The 24,211-nt window shown below is 40.4% G+C and overlaps 1 protein-coding gene across 6 annotated transcripts in view; it reads right to left on the reverse strand.

Annotated features, from left to right (window-relative positions):
* Positions 1-24,211, reverse strand: part of phf14 (PHD finger protein 14) — a 247,953-nt gene that overhangs the window by 164,337 nt on the left and 59,405 nt on the right. For all 6 annotated transcript variants that reach the window (XM_048552144.2, XM_048552154.2, XM_048552134.2 and 3 more), the window contains exons 9-13: positions 19,273-19,543; positions 18,788-18,894; positions 14,425-14,520; positions 12,964-13,067; positions 8,672-8,803 (exon numbers count right to left, since the gene is read on the reverse strand). In XM_048552144.2, the coding sequence (XP_048408101.1) occupies positions 8,672-8,803; positions 12,964-13,067; positions 14,425-14,520; positions 18,788-18,894; positions 19,273-19,543 (710 nt within the window). The remainder of the gene's footprint in view (positions 1-8,671; positions 8,804-12,963; positions 13,068-14,424; positions 14,521-18,787; positions 18,895-19,272; positions 19,544-24,211) is intronic.

A 24,211-nucleotide genomic window follows, 5' to 3' on the forward strand; every position in this document is an offset into this window, starting at 1 on the left:
AGAGCACAGTACAACACAGAACATGCCCTTTGGCCCGCCATATCTGTGGTAACCATAATGCCATTCTAAACCAAACCCATCTGCCTGCACATAGTCCATCTCCTATCGCCTGCTTATTCATTTGCCTGTCTAAATGCCTCAATGCTTTTTAAACTCTACTAATGTATCTGCTTCGATACCTCTTTTGGCATTATATTTCAGGCACCTATCACCCTCTCCTTTAAACTTTTCCCCTCTCACCATGGGCGATGCGCCCTACCATTTGAATTTCCACCCTGAAAAAAGATCAACTACCCATTCCTCTGAATATTTAATTTATTTCTATCCGGTTGCCTCAGCCTCTGACATTATAGAAAAAATAATCCAAGTTTATCCAACTTCTCTTTATAGCTAATTCAGTCCAATCTAGACAGGATCTTGGGAAACCTCTTTTGCACCTTCCCCAAAGCCTTCACATCTTTCCTATAGTGTGGGGATCAAAGCTACACACATTACTCTACAGGTGACCTAACTAAAGTCTTTACAACCGCAATGACTTGCCAACTTTTATACTCAATGCGCCATCCAATGAAGGCAAGCATGCTGTATCCCTTATTGACCATTTTATCCACTCACGTTGCTACTTTCAGGGAGCTATAGGCTTTCCCCTCCATGATTCCTCTGTATATCAATGCTCCTAAAGGTCCTGACATTTACTGTATACTTTCTTCTTGCATTCGACCTTCCAAAATTCATCACTTCTCATTTGTCTGGACTAAACGCCGACTGCCATTTCTCCGCCCAACTTTCGAAGTGACCCAAATCCTACTGTATTCCTTGATAACTTTCCTTGTAACACACTAACTTTCATGTTGTCTGCAAACTTACGAATCAGACCACCTATAATTTTATCCAAAACATTTATATAGGGGTTATATATTTAGTACGGGGTTTGAATTAACTCAATAATAATAGGGATATAAGGTCTAGTGTGAAAGGAACAGAGGAAACAGAATTCTCGAGTTGGATTAAGTAGGCCTTCGTTGGCCAAAAGCAAATTCAACAATTTAGGATGCAGTTCTGGATTTAATTGAAGGAAATTCAGTTAGGAAGATGGAAAGTATGACAGTCAGACAGCAGACTGGTGAGATAGTTTACAAATTATTTATATAATTATATTAAAACTATATAAAAGACAAAGCCAAATCAAGGAATTAAATGCTCTAAATTGGACTACGGCCAATTTTGCTAAGCTGAGTAGTTTAGCACAAGTAGGCTGCAACCAGCTACTTGATAACTCGGTGTTAGAACAGTGCAGGAAGTATTCAAAAGGAGAGATTTAAGAGGTTCAAAAGTAAAAATGGTCCCAAAAGAAAAGGATGAGACAGCCAAATCTGGATGCGAGTTTGCTCGCTGACCTGGAAGGTTAGTTTTCAGACGTTTCGTCACAATTCTAGGTAACATCAGTGAGCCTCCGATGAAGCGCTGGTGTTATGTCACACTTTCTATTTATCTGGCTAGGTTTCCCTGGGTTGGTGATGTCATTTCCTGCATTGGTGATGTCATTTCCTGTTCTTTTTCTCAGGGGATGGTAGATTGATTTGGAACCTATGTGTTTGTTGATGGAGTTCCGGTTGGAATGCCATGCTTCTAGGAATTCTTGTGCGTGTCTCTGTTTGGCTTGTCCTGGGATGGATGTGTTGTCCCAATCAAAGTGGTGTCCTTCCTCATCTGTCTGTAAGGATACTAGAGATAGTGGGTCATGTCGTTTTGTGGCTAGTTGATGTTCATGTATCCTGGTGGCTAGCTTTCTACCTGTTTGTCCAATGTAGTGTTTGTCACAGTTCTTGCAAGGTATTTTGTAGATGATGTTCATTTTGCTTGTTGTCTGTATAGGGTCTTTTAAGTTCATTAGCGGCTGTTTTAGTGTGTTGGTGGATTTGTGGGCTACCCTGATGCCAAGAGGTCCGAGTAATCTGGCAGTCATTTCGGAAATGTCTTTGATGTAGGGGAGAGTGGTTATGGTTTCTGGGCCCGTTTTGTCTGTTTGTTTGGGTTTGTTGCTAAGAAATCGGCGGACTGTGTTCATAGGGTACCCGTTCTTTTTGAATACGCTGTATAGGTGATTTTCTTCTGCTCTTCATAGTTCCTCTGTGCTGCAGTGTGTGGTGGCTCGTTGGAATAATGTTCTAATGCAGCTTCGTTTGTGGGTGTTGGGATGGTTGCTCCTATAGTTCAGTATTTGGTCCATATGTGTTGTTTTCCTGTAGACGCTGGTTTGAAGTTCCCCATTGACTGTTCGCTCTACTGTGACATCTAGGAATGGCAGTTTGTTGTTGTTTTCTTCCTCTTTTGTGAATGTTATGCCAGTAAGGGTATTATTGATGCCAAATCTACAGTCTCTGACTGTCAAGAAGCATACAAGGTAAGATTCTGCAGAAACTGGAAACTCAGAAGTCAACAATGTAAAAACCCAAGATGTGTATAGAAAGTACAAAGGTGAAATATAAAGGGTGATTAAGAAAGTGAAAGCAGGACATGATAGAATATTTAATAACAAAGTGTGTAGCTGGATGAACACAGCAGGCTAAGCAGCATCTCAGGAGCACAAAAGCTGACATTTTGGGACTAGACCCTTCATCAGAGAGGGAAATGGGGAGAGGGTTCTGAAATAACTAGGGAGAGAGGGGGAGGCGGACCGAAGATGGATAGAGGAGTAGATAGGTGGAGAAAGTAAAATCACAGAGAACACAAAGATGCATTATCAATTCATTAGAGGCACATCAATCCTGATTAAAGATCCTAAATTGGTTATCAGGGCAATTCTTTACGCCTCTCGGGATTATATAGCAAATACTGCTCAACTGCAGAATCACATCTAATATTGGATATTACTTTGTGTTTTCCAAACTCAGGCTGATTGGATACAGTCAGCAGACTTTTGCAAAATGCAGAAAGATATGTTGATTGATACAATCTACCTTTTTTGGAATGGATGGACTGCAGACTTGATATCAAACTAGTGCTGAAATTTACAGACATCAGGTAAAACTAGTTGTTTCATGCTACTACACTGTGGTGTTTACCAGGAACAGGTTGTTGCCGTACATTCAAACAAATAGTCTTATAGTTATCGCAGGAAAGTTTGACGTTTCGGGTCGAGGCTCTTCTTCAGAGGGAATTCCTCTGATTCTGTTTGGCAGCTTCGCACCGTGATATCTCAAATTCTCCAGCATCGACAGTTCCTACTATCTCTGTAACAGTCTTATAGTTATAATTCATTTGTGACATTTTGATTTCAATATGGAGGAGTTTTGACAACATCCCACGTGCAGACTGGTCTTAAAATAAAAACTCATCGAATCCAGGGGAATGAAGCAAGCTACTTGCAACATTGGTTCAGGAGAAGAAACACAGAATAATGATTGACAGTGAAAGGTATTTTCACAACTGCAAGGTTGTTCCTATGGAGTTCCACAGGGTTCAGCATCAGGTCCCTCTGCCTTGTTTTTTGTATATATTAGATTTGGACTTGAAAATAGGGGGCATGATCAAAAAGTAGGCAAACATGAAAACTGGCATTTGTTGATAGTGAGGGGGCAAGCTGCAGACTGCAGGAAAATATCAATAGATCAGTCAGGTGGGCAAAGTAGCAGCAAATGGAATTCAACCAAGTGATCTATGAGGTGATGCATTTGAGATGTTCAAGTAAAGCAAAGGAATAATAAAATGTAGGATACTGAGACATATAGAGGAAGTGAAAGGCCTTGGAGTGCTTGTCCACAGATCCTTGGAAGCTTATTTTAATAAGTCATTCACAGAATGTGGGCACTCATTGCCTTGCACTAGCTGCCCTTGAATTGCCATCTTGGACCACTACACACACTACTAGGTAGACCCACAATATCTTTAGGTAGGGAGTTCCAAGATTTTGACCAGGAGATACTCATAACAGCAAGACATTTCCAAGGCTGGTTAAAGAGAGGCTTGGTGGGGAACCTACAGGGGTTGCATTCCCTTTGGGCTGGTGCCCCTGTCCTTCTAGATGGTAGTGGTGATGGGTTTGGAAGGTGCTTACTAAGAAGTCTTCATGAAATTCTGTTCTGCATCTTGTAGATGATTTGCACTACAGCTATTGGGCATTTGCAGGGGCAGGGGTTATATGTCTGTAAATAATGGGGCCCATCAAGCAGGCTTTGTCCTGTATTGTCAAATGTTTACAAGGAAGTTAAGATGCCATGTAGAACATTTTGCTTTGTTAGCAAAGACATTAAAGGAATCAAGAGTTATAGGGAGAAGGCAGAAGAATGTGACTCACAAATATATCAGCCATGATCAAATGGTGGAGCAGACTCAATGGGCTGAATGGCCTAAGTCTGCTCGTTTATCTTACGGTCTTACAGGGGTGGGGAGATTAACCCAGAGCTAGATAAAATACTTGTTAGGTTACAATGTGAACACAGCATGCAGTTCAAATCAAGATATACAAAATCTGAGGGGTCTTTGTCATCTGAACACAAAGGGCATAATCCCTTAACAAAGAGGTCAATGACTAGGCCTACTCCCTTAGTAGAGGGGACAATGGCGGGGGGCTATAGATTTAAAGTTACATTATGGATCAGATCTAACCCTTTCAAATACATCCAGGAGATAGCCTAGAACCATACTTTCATCTTATTTAAATCCAAGTCTAAGGTGCTGTGATCCAGATGCAATTTGCTTGGTTACACTACTCAATTTTTAAGCAAAACACACTTTATTCTTGCTCTACAGTTAAAATGCAAAGGAAAAAAGAAGAATTGGTATCATTTTAACTCTACTGGAGAACGCAACAGAGCAGTAACATCCCATAAACACACACTTGACAAAGGCAAATTCAGTAAAATAGACTGTCTCACATGGGAGATAATAGGAACTGCAGATGCTGGAGAATCCGAGATAACAAGGTGTGGAGATGGACGAGCACAGCGGGGCAAGCAGCATCTTGGGAGCGGGAAAGCTGACGTTTCAGGTCTCGACCCTTCTTCAGAAATGGGGGAGGGGAAGCGGGTTCTGAAATAAATAGGGAGAGGGGGGAGGCAGATTGAAGATGGATGGAGAAGATGATAGGTGGAGAGGAGACAGACAAGTTAGAGGCGGGGATGGAACCAGTAAAGGGAGGAGTACGGACTGACCTATCTCCTCCCTACCTATCCCACCAACGCTCGCCTTTACTGGCTCCAATCCCACTTCTTTAGATTAGATTCCCTTCAGTGTGGAATCAGGCCCTTCAACCCAACAAGTCCACACCACCCCTTGCAGCATCCCACCCAGACTCATCCCCCTATAACCCATGCACCCCTGATCACTACAGGCAATTTAGCATGGTCAATCCACCTAAACTGCACATTTTTGGACTGTGGAAGGAAACCAGAGCACCCGGAGGAAACTCATGCAGACATGGGGAGAATGTGCAAACTCCACACAGACAGTCGCCCAAGGCTGGAATTGAGCCCAGGTCCCTGGCGCTGTGAAGGCTGCAGTGCTAACCACTGAGCCACCATGCCGCTCCTCTTTGATCTGTCTGTCTCCTCTCCACCTATCTTCTCCTCCATCTGTCTTCGATCTGCCTTCCCCCCCCCCCCCACCAACTATTTATTTCAGAACCCTCTCCCCCTCCCCCATTTCTGAAGAAGGGCCTAGGCCCGAAACGTCAGCTTTCCTGCTCCTAAGCTGCTGCTTGGCCTGCTGTGCTCATCCAGCTTCACACCTCGTTGTCTCACATGGGATTCTGGCAGAGAGAGAGCATCCAAGCTATTTAGCTGTTGCCAAGAGAGATGTAACATATTTCACAGCCAACTTCAAATTCCCAACAACTACTGAAAACTAAACCACAACTGAGTCTCTGGGATCCTGACGCTATCCATTCTTGCTTCCATTAACTTTAAAACAAATACTCAGGGACCTCACAAGCTATTTTCTCTATTGGCTTGGACCAAGCAACTCTACACCTATGGCTCAAAGCCTCAAAAAAAACCAGGATGAAATACATCTCAAAGCCACAGAATCGTTACACCTCCACCCTTTAAAAAAATGAACTACCAATATACAAAGATGGCCTTAGTTTTAAAAGGCTTAGCCTTATGCTATTAGTACCCTACAATACACATACATTACATTAACTCTAAGTGTGCCTACTTTCAATCCTTTCCTTCCGCCATTAAAAACCTTCACCTTCCTTCATCAAGCCATGTGTGTAATTTTCATATTAAATGGCTGTGACAATAAATTCTATCAAAATAGTCTGGTATTTTTATCTTTAACATGTTCCAAGAACATTAAGGGGTTAAAATCAGCATATACAATTGTCTCAGACATATTACTGTTCACACATATGTTTCAAAAACAAGGACAAAATACAGCTCTTAAAGTCACTGTAGCATCACAGTAGAATGACTGGAGGCAAGATGGAGAATTTTTTTTGCCAGAGGGTGATGGAAGTCTAGAACTGTCAGAGAGCACAGCGGAGCTAGAAACCCTGAACTCAATGAACAAGTCTGGCTATGCATGAGAAATGCCGTAACATTAAGGAATGCAAACCAAGTACTGGAAAATGGAATTAGGATGCATGGTTTGTTTCTCACCAGGCACAGAAACAACAGGCAGAGTGATTTTCTACTATGCACTAAGTATCTCCACACTTTCTGTATTGAATGAGGTGTGAACAGAACATGACAGATCAAAACGGCCTTCTTCTCTGCTGTAGTGATTCTATAATTTCAGGCCAGGTAACTCAACTTCATTTGTCAAAAACACCTGAAAGCATGTGTCTGCTTGCTGTTTCTTTACTGCACCCAATTTTGGAACTGAGACTCAAGTGCAGGGAAAAAAAATGCACAAAATTTAAATGAAATACTTGGATCTGTGCATTGGTAATAACTCAATTATTAAATATGAATCTGTAACATCGCTGAGGGATTGTGACTGTGAAGACGTAACAAATGGGAAAACGTGTGAATTAGTCCCTTCATGACCAGGGCAAAGATGCTAAATCATGTACAGCACTTTTCACAATGTCATAAAATGCCACTTTTACAGGGAACGCTGGAGAAACTCAGAAGGTTTGGTAACAGCTGCAGAGTCAGAAACAAGAGTCACCATTTCAAAGATAAGGGGAACAGCAGATGCTGCAGAATCCGAGATAACAGTGTGGAGCTGGATGAACACAGCAGGCCAAGCAGCATCTTAGGAGCACAAAAGCTGACGTTTCAAGCCTAGACTCTTCATTTCTGATGAAGGGTCCAGGCCCGAAACGTCAGCTTTTGTGGTCCTAAGATGCTGCTTGGCCTGCTGTGTTCATCCAGCTCCACACTGTGTTATTAGCGTTTCAAATTTGGTACTACTCTTCTTCAGAGTCTTCTGCTAGGCCTGCTGAATTTCTGCAGCATTCTGTGCTTGTTCCAAATTCCAGCAACTGCAGCGTTTTGCCTTGTTGCAACACTTCTAAACTGTCATCAAATGGATAGAATCATCAGACGTGGGGTAGGAACTTTGGTTTTCTCCTTGTTTACTTTTTTATCATCAAGACTGTGATCCTATGTACTTGTACATCACAAATGTGACCTCAGCATTTCATGTAGTTAGTACACCTAATACAGGATGATGATAGTTCTAACACCAGCATAAGACAATGCACAATTATGTAAATGCAAAGTGAAGCTAAGGACTTCTGCAGGGCTTTGCAAGCTAATCTTCCATTGCAACAGCACTTTAATTCATAACCACTTTCTCAAAGATAATTAGGAACGGGCAACAAAGATGTGGACATCGCTGGCGAGACCAATCTTGCGTACAAAATGTCTTATCACCTCCTCATACACATCTTCCCCACTCAGTTCATAACACCCCCAACTTAGGCCCTTCTTTCCCACTCGACACTCCATCCATTCATTCTTCTCAGAGTCAGGCCATTTGACCAATCAAATCTGCTCCACCATTCAATTGTGGCTGATACGTTTCTTAAACCCCATTCTCCTGCAATCTCCCTGTAATCCTTGATCCCCTTACTAATCAAAAGCTCAATTCTGACTTAAACACACTCAGTGACTTGGCCTCCACAATATTTTGCAACACCAGCTCCTCCCACCCTCCTCCCCTATCCCAGACCACCCACCCCAAAGGATTTCTCGACATGCCTGGCCTTACCTTGTCACTGCTGCTCAACTTTAGCTACTGAAAGCTGAGCTCTCTCTATGGGAAATAGGGCCTCAAGTGATCCAAACTCTTCAGTGTGCAGCTTTTTCCATGAGGTTGAGAAGGAAGATGACTAGTTTTCCATTGCAAGTATGTGAAAGAACTGCAGTATTTGATCAGTCCCAGTTTGCATATTGAGAGAGACCTGATCATCTAATTGTGGTGATGTCTGAAGGTCATTTGTGAACCATTGAAGTATAAAATCAAAAAAGGTAGGCACATTTCAATTCCGGATTTATTAAATGAATTAAATTTTACTGGTTCATCCAGAAGATAACACTCTTAAAATTGCAGTACACCCTCAAAACTGCAATGGAACATCAGCCTAAAGTTTTGTTTTCAAGTCTTGAGAGGATTAAGCTCTGGACCTTCTGACTTAAAGGCAAGCATGCAACCAACTAAGTCAGAGCTGACATTCTATGCACTTCCAAACATTATTCTTAAACTGATGGATTCTTACCAGTAACTGTTTTTGGTTTTCTTGGGCATCCTAGTAAGGGGTGGGTCCAAGCAACCAAGATGGTAGTACAGTTTACAAGTGTCACACAGAACTAGGAGGTGCTGGTCATGATTCTTCTTACAAATCCCACAACTGTTTAAAAAAATTACAAAATATTAATTGATCATCCAAAATTTGTTCAAATTAGAATTTTTGAAGTCATGAGTAATATTTGTTCAAAACACATTTGAGCATACCAATGAAATCAGAAAAGGCAATTCAACTTAAATTTTTAAAAAAATCAAGAACATTGCTAGTGCTGTCAACATCAGCTTTTTCTGATTCGAGTTTTCCTCCAGAAAGTTCCAGTGAACCAACTTAGTGCATCAATGCAGGGCATGTGGTGAAGGCACTCCAACAGTGAGAGTCGGAAGGGAATTCCAAATTTTTAGCTAACAATGGAGGAGGAATGGCAAGCTATTTCAATGTCAAGATGGTGCTTTACTTATAGTGCAATTTCAAGGCAGTAGTGTGGCCAGTTCGCATGCACCTAATACCATTGTCTTTCGAGGTGGCAGAGTTTGCACTGTCAAACAAAGCTCAGCAAACTGCAGTAGTGTATCTCTCAGATTGTATACTCTGCAACCATGCTGTGCTAGTGGTGGAGAGAATGAATATTTAGGGGCACAGATAGAGTGTTGAGCAAGTCAATTGCTTTAATAGTGGTGGAAATGCTGGAACTACTCAGCAGGACTGGTGGCATCTGTGGAGAAAGGAACAGAGTTAATGTTTAAAGTCATGATCTTTCAACAGAAGAGTGCTGCTTTGTTTTTCTCACATGCTATTGGAGCTGCACTCACCTAGGGAAATAAAAAGTATTCTACTAGTTCAGGCAAGGCTTGGAAGTTAGGAAAGGAGGTACTGCTGGGATCAAGATTGTGACCCACTGTTGTGGTCACAGCATTTATGTGACTAACACAATTATTTTTCTGGTCAAAGATAACCTTCAATGTGGCTTACAGTGGGAGGATCATCAATGGTAATAACATAGAAAATCATGTACTTCTTGAAACATTAATTTATGACTACTTAAGAGTCAACAACATTGCTGTGAGTCTGAAGAGGCAGTAATGCAGAGACTCGAACAAACAGCTCTGCCAATCATCCAACCCAAACTTTGGGTCCGCTGTGTGGATGACACCTTTGTCATCACTAAACAAAACAAATTAGAGGAAACATTCAAGACCATCAATAATACCCTTACTGGCATAACATTCACAAAAGAGGAGGAAAACAACAACAAACTGCCATTCCTAGATGTCACAGTAGAGCGAACAGCCAATGGGGAACTTCAAACCAGCGTCTACAGAAAAGCAACACATATGGACCAAATACTGAACTACAGGAGCAACCATCCCAACACCCACAAACGAAGCTGCATTAGAACATTATTCCAACGAGCCACCACACACTGCAGCACAAAGGAACTAAGCAGAGCAGAGGAAAATCACCTATACAGCGTATTCAAAAAGAATGGGTACCCTATGAACACAGTCCGCCGATTTCTCAGCAACAAACCCAAACAAACAGACAAAACGGGCTCAGAAACCATAACCACTCTCCCCTACATCAAAGACATTTCCGAAATGACTGCCAGATTACTCGGACCTCTTGGCATCAGGGTAGCCCACAAACCCACCAACACAATAAAACAACAGCTAATGAACTTAAAAGACCCTATACAGACAACAAATAAAACGAACGTCATCTACAAAATACCTTGCAAGAACTGTGACAAACACTACATTGGACAAACTGGCAGGAAGCTAGCCACCAGGATACATGAACATCAACTAGCCACAAAACGACATGACCCACTATCACTCGTATCCTTACATACAGATAAGGAAGGACACCACTTTGATTGGGACAACACATCCATCCTAGGACAAGCCAAACAAAGACATGCACAAGAATTCCCAGAAGCATGGCATTCCAACCGGAACTCCATCAACAAACACATTGACTTGGAGCCAATCTACCATCCCCTGAGAAAAAGAACAGGAAATGACATCACCAACCCAAGGAAACCTAACCAGATAAATAGAAAGCGGGACATAACACCAGCGCTTCGTCGGAGGCTCACTGATGATGTTACCTAGAATGGTGACGAAACGTCTGAAAACTAACCTTCCAGCTCAGCGAGCAAACTCACATCCAGTCTGAAGTCACACAGAGGCCAGACCAAGTAAGGATGGCAGATAATTTTTGCTAAAGGCCACACTGTGCCTGCTCCCCCACCCCCCCATCCACCCAAATACTAGCCTGTGATTCAGAACCACTAGCCTAGTAACTTTACCACTTCACCATCACTCTAAAGTTAGGTTCTCTATTTGAGAAGTGCTAGCTGTGAAGAGAGGTTGAGTAGATTAGGATTATTTTCATTAGAAAGACTGAGATTGAGGGGGGTCCTGATTGAGGTCTACAAAATCATCAGGGGTATAGACACGGTGGATAGCAAGAAGCTTTCTCCTAGAGTGGGGTCTCAATTACTAGGGGTCATGAGTTCAAAGTGAGGGGAAGAAAGTTTAAGGGAGATATGCGTGGAAAGTTCTTTACACAGAGAGTGGTGGGTGTCTAGAACGCATTGCCAGCGGAGGTGGTAGACGCAGATACGTTAGCGTCTTTTAAGGTATATTTGGACAGGTACATGAATGGGCAGGGAGCAAATGGACACAGACCCTTAAAAAATAGATGACAGGTTAGACAGAGGATCTCGATCGGCACAGGCTTGGAGGGCTGAAGGGCCTGTTCGCATGCTGTAATTTTCTTTGTTCTGTTTTTTTTTTAAATCGCCTAGTGCAGGAGAGGCCGTGAGTTAGTGGCATCATCACCAGACTGTTAACCCAGAGACCTCACTAATGTTTGAATCCCATCACAGCAGATGTTAGAACTAGAATTCAATAATTTTAAAAATTATAACTGTTGTTAAAAACCTATCTGGTTCACTCATGTCCTTTGGGAAAGGAAACTGTCATCCTCATCTGATGTGGCCTATATGTGACTCCACACCCACAGCAAAGTGGTTAACTGCACTCTGGGCAATTAGAAATAGGCAATAAATGTTGCCTAGCCAGTGACACCATTAACCCTTGAAAAAGCTTAAAAACAACTTGCCACTCAACCAAGCACTGCTTTGCGACCCAAGTAATGATCTGGAGGTGCTGGAGTTTGACTGGGGTGGACAAGGTCAGAAATCTCACAACACTAGGTTATAGTCCAACAGGTTTATTTGAAATCACAGGTGACGAAGGAACCATGTTCAAAGCTTGTGATTTCAAATAAACCTGTTGGACTATAACCTGATGTCGTGTGACTTCTGACCTAAGAACAGCAGGACTTTGAGGCATTGAGAATTTGTGCAATCAGCAACAAACATCCTCACTTCTAACTTTGTTATGTCAAGAAGACTGTTAAAATAAAGGAATTGAAAGAGATTAGGGTTTGGACACTACCCTGAGGAACTGCCATGGACTGTTTGAGGCTATTTTCCCAATTCCCAGCAACTCCCACTTTGCTCAGGCTTCTTGATCTCATACTAGATCAAATGCTGCTGTGACAACAAAAGGCAATGGATATCAGTCTCAACAAATAGCACAGCAGCAACACACTGCAGATGCTTGAAATCTGAAACTTGAACTGAAAATCCTGAAAATATTCAATGAGTCAGACAGTATCTGTGGGGAGTAACAGAATAAATGTGTCAGGTTATAGCCAAATAGAGACCGAAAGGTATAGACTAGTGCAATGACAAATCAGCAAAACAAAAGTGTAATACCATAAACTAGTACTTTATGGATTTACACCTCATCTTATCCAAATTTCCTTACTGCACATAATCTGCTATGATTAGGTAGAAGAGGGATGTCATGAGATAATACACAAATAGAAGTCTAACATACTGTTGCCAGCAATTGGGAATATGTCTTACTTGTGTAACCAAGATGGTTTGAAAAAAAAATCTTTAAAGAAAAGAAACAGAAAGAAAAACCCGAGAGAGTTCACCATAAATTAGCTGCATTCATAGCTGTTTCATCATAATAATAGCATGCTATCACCAATACTCGGAAGACAAGAAAGGTACTCATGTCAGAAGGGCAGCCACAATTATAGATATTATAAAGCATTTTATTAAAAGTATCAAATAAAAGTGAGTATTCTCCTGGATATGGTCACTGACATACAGAATTAACTTAACTAAATAAACTGGACAGACTCTTGTAATGCACATGTAAAATTAACTATTCCATCACCTGTACAGTACAGCCGGAGGTGCAACTGATTTCAAAGCTCCCCCATCTTTCTTACTTGGTCGTCGCTCCTTAGGTGTACGCAAGATCAGAGGGAAATTTAATTTCTTCAAAAAACAGAATATAGAACAAGAGGGCAATTAGCATATAATGAAAAAAATGCAGCATTGTAGCAGAAAGCTTAATACTCTCCTAAGCAATGCATTTTGAAAAATGCTTCTGGACAGTATAGTGTTTTAAATAAATTAACATAATTGCATGAAATTAACTTGGAATGGCTTTAAAGAATAGTGATTTGCACAACTTTTGAAAGTGACATGCGAGGACATGTTACTTTATGTTGTGAAAAATGCCACCCTCGACAAAAGAATATTGAGGTAGGTTATTTTCAACAGATTCCAAATGCATCGGTGCTCCAAAGGTTAATTAGAAAAATTATCATATTGGAACAAGCTCCCTACAAAGCAGACAAGATTCTCTTTGGGTTTCCACTAATCTGCAGCATACCTGCTTCCCACACAGCAACCATCTATCAAAGTCATTTCACAATGGCCCTGTGGGCCTGCATCTGTTCAGCCAACTGGAAAAATGTGTCATGCAAGGTGTGTAAATGAATCCTGTCACTGCCGGTTTTACTGCAGTAAATGTATTATAAGATCTTGTTGCCATTTATGATTTGCTATTTTCTCATTTGGCACATTGTAACTAAATAAAGATATAGCAGTTGATAGGCAAAACACATTTTAAGCATCACAAATGATATCCAATTGTACTAGGTTTTCAGTTTCACAAAGCAACAGTGCTATTTTTCTCATGTAAGAGTCTGTTATACACACACACAGTTCTCACCGAGGGCTGTGCCCCAACCTTGGTAAATGAACCCACCCTTCAAAAATATACAGCGGATAATAGATTTATGTCAAAGAGCCACAAATTTTAATTATCTTGGATTTATCTGTTCAGTATAGATGTTTACATTTTATTTCAATAATAGATTATTCGTGCACTGATAATGTTAATTAGTTCACTCAGCCCTCCCAGAAGTCATTTTACCAACTGGAAGCTATGAAAATAAAAGATACTGCGCTCTTCAAAAGAAATGATAAACCATGCCATCAAATTATAATTTATGTTAAGGCACATCTGTCTGCCACTAATAAACGAAATCAATATTCATTTTATCCAGAAGCTGCCTTTGTTAATCAAAACAAGATGGCAAAAGTTATTAGAACTATACTTAGCTTCTAAGTTTCACTTAGCTTTACAAAACTATACAATTGAGAAATGACATGCAGTGTGTTTGATGGGGGAGTGAGGTAAATCAATTACTGCAAATGGAAATAAATAAGTACATTCTCCAAACGAGGCAGCTGTTATAACTTCCAAACAAAATCAGAAGAATCTTGCAGATGGATGGTTGTAAACTTGTTTTAAACATCCATTCAGCATACTGAACCTACTAACCTGCCCTGCAATGTTGCTAAGCGTACTCCATAGCGTTTGACCTTCTCGACGCAGTTTTCCATTCATATTTCTCAGATTTTCTAGAGATTCAAACAACTGGATAACAGGGAAAGGTGTGTGTGAGCAATGAAGATAAAGTGCAAAATATTAAAAACACAATAATAAAAAACTATATTTATTATTCTAGCTCGTTTGTTTGTTTGTTTTACTGTCTATAGGAGGCACTCTAAACTTAAGTTTACAATGCCACGGAAAGCAGTAAACACTGACAAGCTGTTTAACATAAAGAAACATTATATCCACCCAGGTATCAGTAGTGGAATGGAAGGGAGGGGACAGTAACAAAAGTACGCTGGAGAGGTAAATTCTTAATTGATGCAAGAATAATAATGACATTTTCATTAGGAGACTACAACTGAAATTCTATACCACACTAATGCCCATGTAGGACTAATTTCTTTTGAGAAAGTCAAGAACGATGATACTGGACTCAATTTTTCCCTATCACAGAGTAACGTATACGTACTGATCTCAAAAACATATTGAGGACTGGTTTAACCAGTCACAAAGTTAAAATCTAGACATACCGCTGGTAACATGGTAGAAAATAGAAACTGCACATAAAATGTCACTGGTCAGAGAACCACTGAATTCCTACATTGTGAAAACAGGCCATTCGGTCCATCGAGTCCACACCAACCTTCTGAAGAGCAACCCACTCAGACCCAACCCCCTACCCTATCCCTGTAACTCCAGAACTAAGAGTGACTCATCCACCTAACCTACACATCACTGGACACTACGGGCAATTTAGCATGGCCAATCAACCTCACCTATACACTTCTGGATTGGAGGAAACCAGAGCACCTAAAGGAAATCCAGACATGGGGAGAACAAGCAAACCTCATATTGACCAGAGGCTGGAATCGAACCTGCCATTGTGAGGCAGCAATGCTACCCACTGCATCACCAAGATGAACAGCCAAGGCCTTTTTTCCCCCCACAGTAACGGTGTCCAAAACTAGAAGGCACAAGTTTAAGGTGAAAGGGTAAAGGTTTGAAAGGGACCTGAGGGGCGGCTTGTTCTGAACAGAGGGCGGTGCGTACATAGAATGAGCTGCCAGAGGAAGTGGTACAGGCGGGTACAATTACAAATTAAGACAGTTAACCAGACACAAGGATAGGAGCCAAACGCAGGAAAATGGGTCTAGTTCTGTTTAGGAAATGTGATCAGCGTGGCTAAGTTGGGTTGAAGAGTCTGTTTCTGTATTGTATACCTCTATGACTCTGTGACCTCTGTGTCATCAGGGTGACATTTCTGATTTTGTATTATGAAAAATGTGTTAAGTTTTAAAGTCAATTTACATGAAACTATTTGGTTTCAGAAGTCCCATGAAAAACATTCTAGCATTGAAAATAATTTGGGCAGGTACAAAATAGTTGGCTGAGCTTGTCTATTAATAAATTATCGATACCAAAGGGCAATGTGCAATTTTCGGACAAATTACCTAACTAATGCAACCTTCTGAACGTGTGCTTTCTTAGCACTAAAGTAACTAGTCACAGCTAGAATAGGCAGACTCTCCCATACAGACAACACATTTACAGATTATGTAGCGATTATGATCCATGAATATTTGTTTTCTTTTCCAAATTACTATTGTTTTGAGAATTTTTATTTTTTCACAGATTGGGCCAATTTATCAGTTTGATTCTAATTTCATCTTCCGAATTCAAAGCCAGATCTTCAAAACAACTGGCTGCAACAAAGCTTTTTTTAAAAAAAACAAAATTGCCAGAGATCCCGTAAGTGTTTAAAAAAAAGCTAGGAAGGAAATCTGCCACAATCGTTATCAAAGCATTTCAGCCAATTAAAGAAATCATTGTGCTCTTGACAATAGTTAGCCCTGTAACTTTTAAATAAACAAACAAGTGTGAATTATGCATTTAATATAAATTCCAGGCACATGTGTGCACAATTTTGCACGAACCAGCATTTTAATGTTTCCCTAGGCAGATGGATAATGGAGACAATATCTTACATTGATATTTCTACGCTTGAAGCAAGGGACAGAAACATTTCCCAGCAACACTATATTCATTTAAAGGAACATTCATGTAAAAGAAATCACCAGTGATCATGTAGACACTCATGATATCAGAAACCAGAGCTTAAATTGAAGAATTTAGTTTACATGCATTTGTGAAGGTTTGTATTGTATTACAAAACGAAAGCAAGAATTACTATTGAAAAGGATTTCATCCAGTTTATAAAAATCTTGAACAATGCAGTAGGTTGTACCAAAACATAATATTGTTATTATACAAGATAACAAAGTGTGGAGCTGGACGAGCACAGCAGGCCAAGCAGCATCTTAGGAGCAGGAAAGCTGACATTTCGGGCCTAGACCCTTCATCAGAGACCTAGACCCTTCATCCTCTCTGATGAAGGGTCTAGGCCCGAAACGTCAGCTTTTCTGCTCCCGAGATGCTGCTTGGCCTGCTGTGTTCATCCAGCTCCACACTTTGTTATCTTGGATTCTCCAGCATCTGCAGTTCCCATTATCACTGTTATTATACAACGCTGTTTCTTCGATTTTCACAATTAAATACAACAATACAAATGTAAATTTACAGAAAACACTTTCTCAAATATTCATACTAATACTGAAAGCAAGCTTTCGCATAAAATATATACAAACTGATGTGAAGTGATGTATGACTCCCAATAAATTTCAACAAACTACATGTCACCCAAATGTTACAGCTGTGATAGTGTGAAGAACAAAAGGGGAAATTAGTATGTTAGAAGTAAACACAACTTAAGATTGCTATGGAGGCAGTTTATTCATATGCTTTTGAAGATATGGGAACTACTTAGTGATTGTAAAATGCAGAAGTGGGCCATTTAGTCCATCATATCTGCTCCATCATTCAATGAAATTATGACTGATCTGATAATTGTCAACTCCACTTTCCTGCCTTTGCCTTTAATGCCCTTGAGTCCCTTACTGGTTAAATACCGGTCTATCGCAGCCTTGCTTACTGACAACTCTGTACTGAAAACAGCATTAAAAAGGTCCTCTCAAATTGTCTCCTGCTTATTTGAATTTCTTGATCTGTCACTATCAGCCTTTCAGTAACATAGTCTTATGACACTATTATGCCACACGCTAATCTATGATCTATCAAATTAATTGCAGATTATATGCAGGGGTGTGAAAATTTCAAACTGGAAGATGCACAGATGTTGCTAAATTTGTGTTGTACTTTCTTCCATTGTTTCACAAATGTAAACAGTGATTTCAAGAGCTCTAGTACATATTCAGAGATTCAAATTTGTGTGAAGGGTGAGAAAACAAAATGCTTTCAGTGCAAAAGTTTGACTCAAACTAACCTTTAATGGAGTGAAAGTAAACCTCATGCAAATCTTAATTTAAACATCAATGCATCAATGGCAGTTTCCTGTGCACCTTATTTCTCATCTCTACCTTTACATTTCACCCCATAAGAAATTTTACTAAATGGTAATTTAAAAAAGATAAAATTTCTGGGATGCGGGCTTCATTAGCTGGGCCAGCCTTCATTTGCCATCCCTAATTGATTTGGAGGTGGTGGTGGCCAGCTGTCTTTCTGAAATGCTGCAATCAATTTGGTACACGTACACTCACAATAGCATTTGGCAGTAGTTCCAGGCTTTTGAAACAGCAGCAGTAAAGGTGCGGTGATACATTTTGAAGTCACAATGAACAGTTACATGGAAATGGTCGCTGTTCCCATGAATCTGGTGCCCTCCTTCGTCTAGATGGTAGTGTTTGAAAATGCCATCTCAGGAACCTTAGTGAATTTCTCCAGTACATCTAGTAGATGGTACACACTGCTACTACTGAGTGTCAGAGGCATAAAGGTGAAAGTTTGCAGACGTGGTGCTAAGCAAGCAGGCTGCTTTGATTGGAAAGTGTCAAGCTTTTTGAGTGTTGGTGGAGCTGCATTTATCCAGCCGAGTGGGGAGTACTCCATCACACTCTTGACTTGTGCCTTGAATATACTGGAAAGGCTTTGGGCATTCAGGACGCAAGTTACTTGTTACAGGATTTCTAACTTCTGGCTGCCTTTACGTCACAGTATTTATACAAGTAGTCCAATTCAGTTTCACGTTAATGCTAACCTCCCCCAACCTCCTTCCCTAGCATGCTGACAGTAATAATCAAAGATTATTTTCTTTTTCAAAATACAATGTAACAGTGAAATTGCCATGAATTGTACTCTTACTTCCAACTTCCCTGATGGGTATACAATCCCATCCTCGAATTACAATGATATCTATATGGATCTATTCACACTGAACAACTGAACACCATACCTTATTGTATTCTACATGAAGTGATTCCTGTTCATTTTGAAGTTTATCTTTTAAGTTCTTTTGTTCACAAATATTTTCTTGTATTTGCATCATGCGCATGTTCCTCTCTGTAAGAAGAGCAATTAGAATGAAGAGACTTGTAAATTAATAAAATGCTTGCCAAAGATTTGAGCTACCAACAGTTAACAGGCACACAAAACATCAAGGCAGAGCTGATAGCTTAATATTGTAAATCTGTAATAAACAACCACAGATCAACATCAGATATAGTAGGAACTGCTGATGCTTAGCCTGCTGTGTTTATCCAGCTTTACTCTTTGTTATCACAGAACAACATCAATGAATTTAGACTAGACTTTGTTCAAAGTGCGCAAGTGTTTCTTGCAACATAAAAAGAAATTACTACGTATAATTTTACCCCAGGAAGTAAAGAATTTAATATTAGAGAATTATTTTCCATTGCAATTTTTTCTGGTTTTCCATACCAAGATAATAATTCACAAAGTCAGCAGTCAACGCTGGTTGTTTGTGCTTTCTCCTGCCGTCGACACTGGAGTTGGTATCAAGCGTATCTACAGGGAAAATGTCTGTGCTAATTCCCATCAATTCAGCTTTCCGCATAAGCTTGCGTATCACTGAAGCGCTGCTGGTGAGTGGCCGTGGCAGTTTTTCCCTAGGAACCCAAGCATTGGGTTTGGTGCTGCGAGCTAACTCCACTTTAGCGCGATATTGCTGCAGTCTTGTAGTAATACGAGCCTGAAATGTAAAGAACTCAATTAAAAATCATAAACAATACTAAACATTTAAGTGTATCAGAGATAATGGGAACTGCAGATGCTGGAGATTCCAAGATAATAAAATGTGAGGCTGGATGAACACAGCAGGCCAAGCAGCATCTCAGGAGCACAAAAGCTTTGTGCTCCTGAGATGCTGCTTGGCCTGCTGTGTTCATCCAGCCTCACATTTTATTATCTTAAACATTTAAGTGTGTTTTCCACTGAAATTAGTTATGACGTAGTGGCATTTTTTGTTATGATTACACTTTTTAGTTTTGTTAGACCAGACTAGATTAGACAAGCAGGCACGTTGGCGACATTTAAGAGACATCTGGACAGTTAAATGAATAGGGAGGGAAGAGGAAGATATGGAGCAAATCAGGGCAGAGGTTCTTTTTTTTATTTAGTTAGGCCATAATGATTGGCACAGACTTGGAGGGGTGAAAGGCATGTTCCTGTGCTGTACTTCTCTTTTGTTCCTTTTATTCCTAGAAGGAAACTTTTAAGCTCCCCGATATTTAGAAATTAGTTTCACAAAATTATTTAATGTAGTATGAAAGTATGAATTCACCTCCTTGTACGTGCTTTTTAATCTGAAAACAACAAAGGATTTCAGCTCACTCTCTAGTGCTTTTCTTTCCCCCATACGCACTGATTAACTGACAATGTTTCAGCCAATTTCTTTTGTAACATCTTTTAAGTCTCTAAACTTGATCATTTATCCATTTCTCTCAAAACCCTAATTCTATCACGCATCCGAATAGCATTCCAATATTCTTCAAAATATATTCACGGATTTTCTTACTTAGCCTTTGCACTTAGCAACTTCTCATCCATGGTGCTTTCCAACCTCCACGTTATCATGCTTTCTTGGCTCATGGTCCCGTTAGCCTCAATTTATGTTGTTTTCCATATGAACCACCTACCTTAAGCTCACAGACACTGCTTTGTACTGGTCATCTTATGTGGCCTTGCTATTCCTATTATATCAGTCACTGGTCACTTGCTTGGTACACCTCAATTCTATCAAAATTACTTTCTTTCGTGGAGCAGCCCTGAGGAAAAAAAATCTCAATTCACTTACAACTGCATTGTCAAAATTCCTGTTGTCTTGCTGTAACTACAAATCTGCTCAACCAATTCACCTTTACAACAGATGCCCTAAATGGTCATTAAAGCCAACACAATCTGTCTGATCAATCCAACGTGAGGATATGACATTTTAACAGAAAACGGAGAAATGAGTTCAGATGCATTTGCTACCTTCCACTACCCAAGTGCGAAACCTCTTCATCCCTTACCCGAAAGCCCATCTCTGCTCATCTCTTATCAATATCCTAACAGACTAATTCAAATGCAACCATTGCTCCTGTGTCCCAGGTTAAATAACTGCAAAATTTTCATCCTTTTTCCAAACATTTCCACAGTTTCACTTCTCCCACCTTTTAACCTCCGCGAGCTTGACAAACCACTTCACTCATTCAATTCGGGTCAATGTGTATCCTACTTTTTAACCAACACAATATTGCAATCATGTTCTTAATTATCAAGCCATGAATTTTGGAATCCCCTTTCTAAATCTCTGACTAATCCTTTAAAATACTCTTGGAAACCAAACTTTTATCGGTCATATAATATCTTCTTGCCTGACTCCCTTCTGTGAAGCATTTGGGGATGTTTTATGTTAAAGGTGCCTTATAAAAAAGGACTCTAGTTTTGTTGATTATCAGTTTGTAAGAGCTATTTGGTCATTTATTTGGTAACCTATTAGTAAACAGACTGCTCAATTTTCAAGGATTAAATTAATACAGACAGTATAATGTGCACTTGTTAACCAATGCATAAATTAAAGCACAATTTTACAGCTCTGAGCACATACGCAGTTTAGAAATTTAAGAGGCATACTTTTTGTATTTTGTTTTTCTCAAAACAATTATTTTCTTATTTGCCCTTTCCTTCATCACTGCATGATTTATCATTTCTCAACATTGCTCTATAACTAATGATCAGAAGGTTAGCCAGCCCTCCATAGAAATGTAGAAAACTTGGAGCAGCAACAGTCCTTTGAACCTGCTCTGCCATTCAATATGATCAGGCTGATAATCCTAGTGGTGACCCTAGTCCCACTTTCTCAACATACCCTGTGATTCCTTTAGCCCTGATTATATATAAGTCCTTCTGGAAAGCATGCAATGTTTTGGCCTCAAATGCTTTCTGTAACAGAGATTTCCACAACCTTGCCACTCTGGGTGAAGAAATTTCTTGTCTCAGTCCTAAGTAGTCTATCCTCATACCCTTATACTATGACTGCCGCTTCTAGACTCATTGGACATGAGGAATATCCTTCATTTAGTTCTGTTGGAACTTTGTAGTTTCCCCTTCATTTTTCTAAATTCCAGTGAACGTAGTCTTACCTTTCTTCCCAAAACATATCTTTCGTGCGCCCTGTGACAACTAAATTTACCACATGATATTTTGTAACTTCTGACAGATTACGGTAAATTAGCAGGCGTAAATTGTACATGAAATATTTAAAAATTCAGCACTTTGTAAGTATATAATGTTATGAATATATAATTAATAGTTCATACAATACAAAATATTGTTCTTGATTTTTAGTCAGGTATACCAACACATTAAAGCAAATCTTAACTTTATTGTCTACTGCAAAGAATTCAGATGGAACTCATACTCGGATTGGCTTTCGTGTGAAAAGGGGACTAGAAAATAGAGTTTATAGCTCAATGAAGAAATCTATAATAGTCTTCACATACTTTGTGACAGAGAACTTTCAGTTTTAGTTTGCAAGCTAAGAGAATGTAGCAGGGTATCAACCAATAACGTAAACAAGGAGCGAGATCCCAGTTTTAAGACTGCAGACCAGAAGACATAACAGCCGAAGCACGCTATTCAGCCCATTTAGTCATGTCTGACATTCAATGAGATCATAATTGATTTAATAATCCTTAACTTCTCTTTTTTGTATTTTTGTCTTGACCCTTGATTCCCTTACTGGTTAAGCATCCATCTCAGCCTTAATGACCCAGGTCAGCAGCCCTCTGCAAAAGAGAATTTCACAGATTCACTGTGCTTTGTAGAAATTCCTCCCCATCCCAATCTTAAATATGAGCCCTTATTCTGAGATTACCCTGATTCTCCCCTAAGAGGAAACAACCTTTCCATCGGCTACTTCATGTCACCTCAGAATCTTGCATATTTCAAAACGATCACGTTAGTTTACCATACTCCAACAGTTACAATCCCAATCTATTTAAAAAGGTTAAACAGGTCGGGACTCCACGCAATTTAGAACACTGAAACATAAGATTCTTAAGAGGTTCGAGAGGTCAAATGCTGAGAGGTCATTTCCCCTCATGGGAGGCGACCAGATGGCATAGTCTCAGAATTAGGGGGTGATAATTTAAGACTGAGATGAGGAAGAATTTCCTCTCTCAGAAGGTTGAGCGCCTTTGGAACTCCTTGCCACACAGAGTTTTGGGGGCAGAGTCTTTCTGAGAAAGATAGATTGATCCTTAATGAGTAGAAGAATCAAAGGTTATGGACAAGGTGCAGGCAAGTGGCCGTGAGGCATGTCAGATCAGCTATGATCTAATTGAATAGTGTGGGAGTCGCGAGGAGCTGAACAACCAACTCCTATTCCTCTGGTCTTCGTTGTCATAAAACAATCCCTCCATAACTCACATAGTGAATGTTCTCTGGGCTGCCTCAAATACCATTATATCTTTATGTGCATAATGGGCCCAAAACTATTCACAATATTCCAGCAATGATGCGACTTTCGCCAACTTTCAGCAAAATCTCCCTACGTTTATCATAGGATCTCGAGAGCGAGGAAGAAGGCCATTCAGCCCATCGTGTCCACACCAGCCCTTTGAAGAGCATCCCAACTGGACATATCCCCCTACCCTAACCCGGTAATTCTGCATTCCCCAAGGCTCATCCACCTAACCCACACATCCATGAACACTATGGTTAATTTTGCAGGGCCAATCTAACCCGTGGATCTTTGGACTGTGGGAGGAAGCTGGGTCACCTGGAAGAAACACAAACAGACACAGGAAGAACCTGCAGTAGGACGCTCCAGCTAGAGCTCATTCCTCCAATTATTCTTCTTTTCTTTCCTCAGTGTTTTTTTTTCTCTCCCGGCATCTGATCACTCCTGGCTCCCAGTTGTGGCAACCACACAGCCTGGTGCGGCAGCCTCCCATGGTCACCTCCCAATGTGACGCAGTGGCTTCACGTAGCTGCATTCCAGCCTGGCGCAGCGACGTCCTGTGTGGCAGTCTGAAGTAAATCGCCCAAACTCATGATTCTCATGGTGAAGCTAGGCACAGTCTGGACCCAGGTCCGGGTACAGGCTGGAGGCTAGGTGTCAGTGTGGTCTCGGCTAGAAGACCTAACTACAACCCTTCGCAGACTGTCAATCTTACCACTTAACTTCACACACACTTTTCAGTCACCAGCAAACTGGACTAAAGTACATTTCCTTTTCTCATTCAAGGCACTAATATATACTGTAAGTAATTGAGTGCCCAGCACTGATTCCTGTGGCACTCCACTAGTTACTGGCTGCCGCCCTGAAAATGCCGTCTTATCCCAACTTGGTCTTCCATAAGTTAGCCAATCC

This window comes from Stegostoma tigrinum, chromosome 2 (genome assembly GCF_030684315.1).
Source record: "Stegostoma tigrinum isolate sSteTig4 chromosome 2, sSteTig4.hap1, whole genome shotgun sequence".
NCBI lineage: Eukaryota > Metazoa > Chordata > Chondrichthyes > Orectolobiformes > Stegostomatidae > Stegostoma > Stegostoma tigrinum.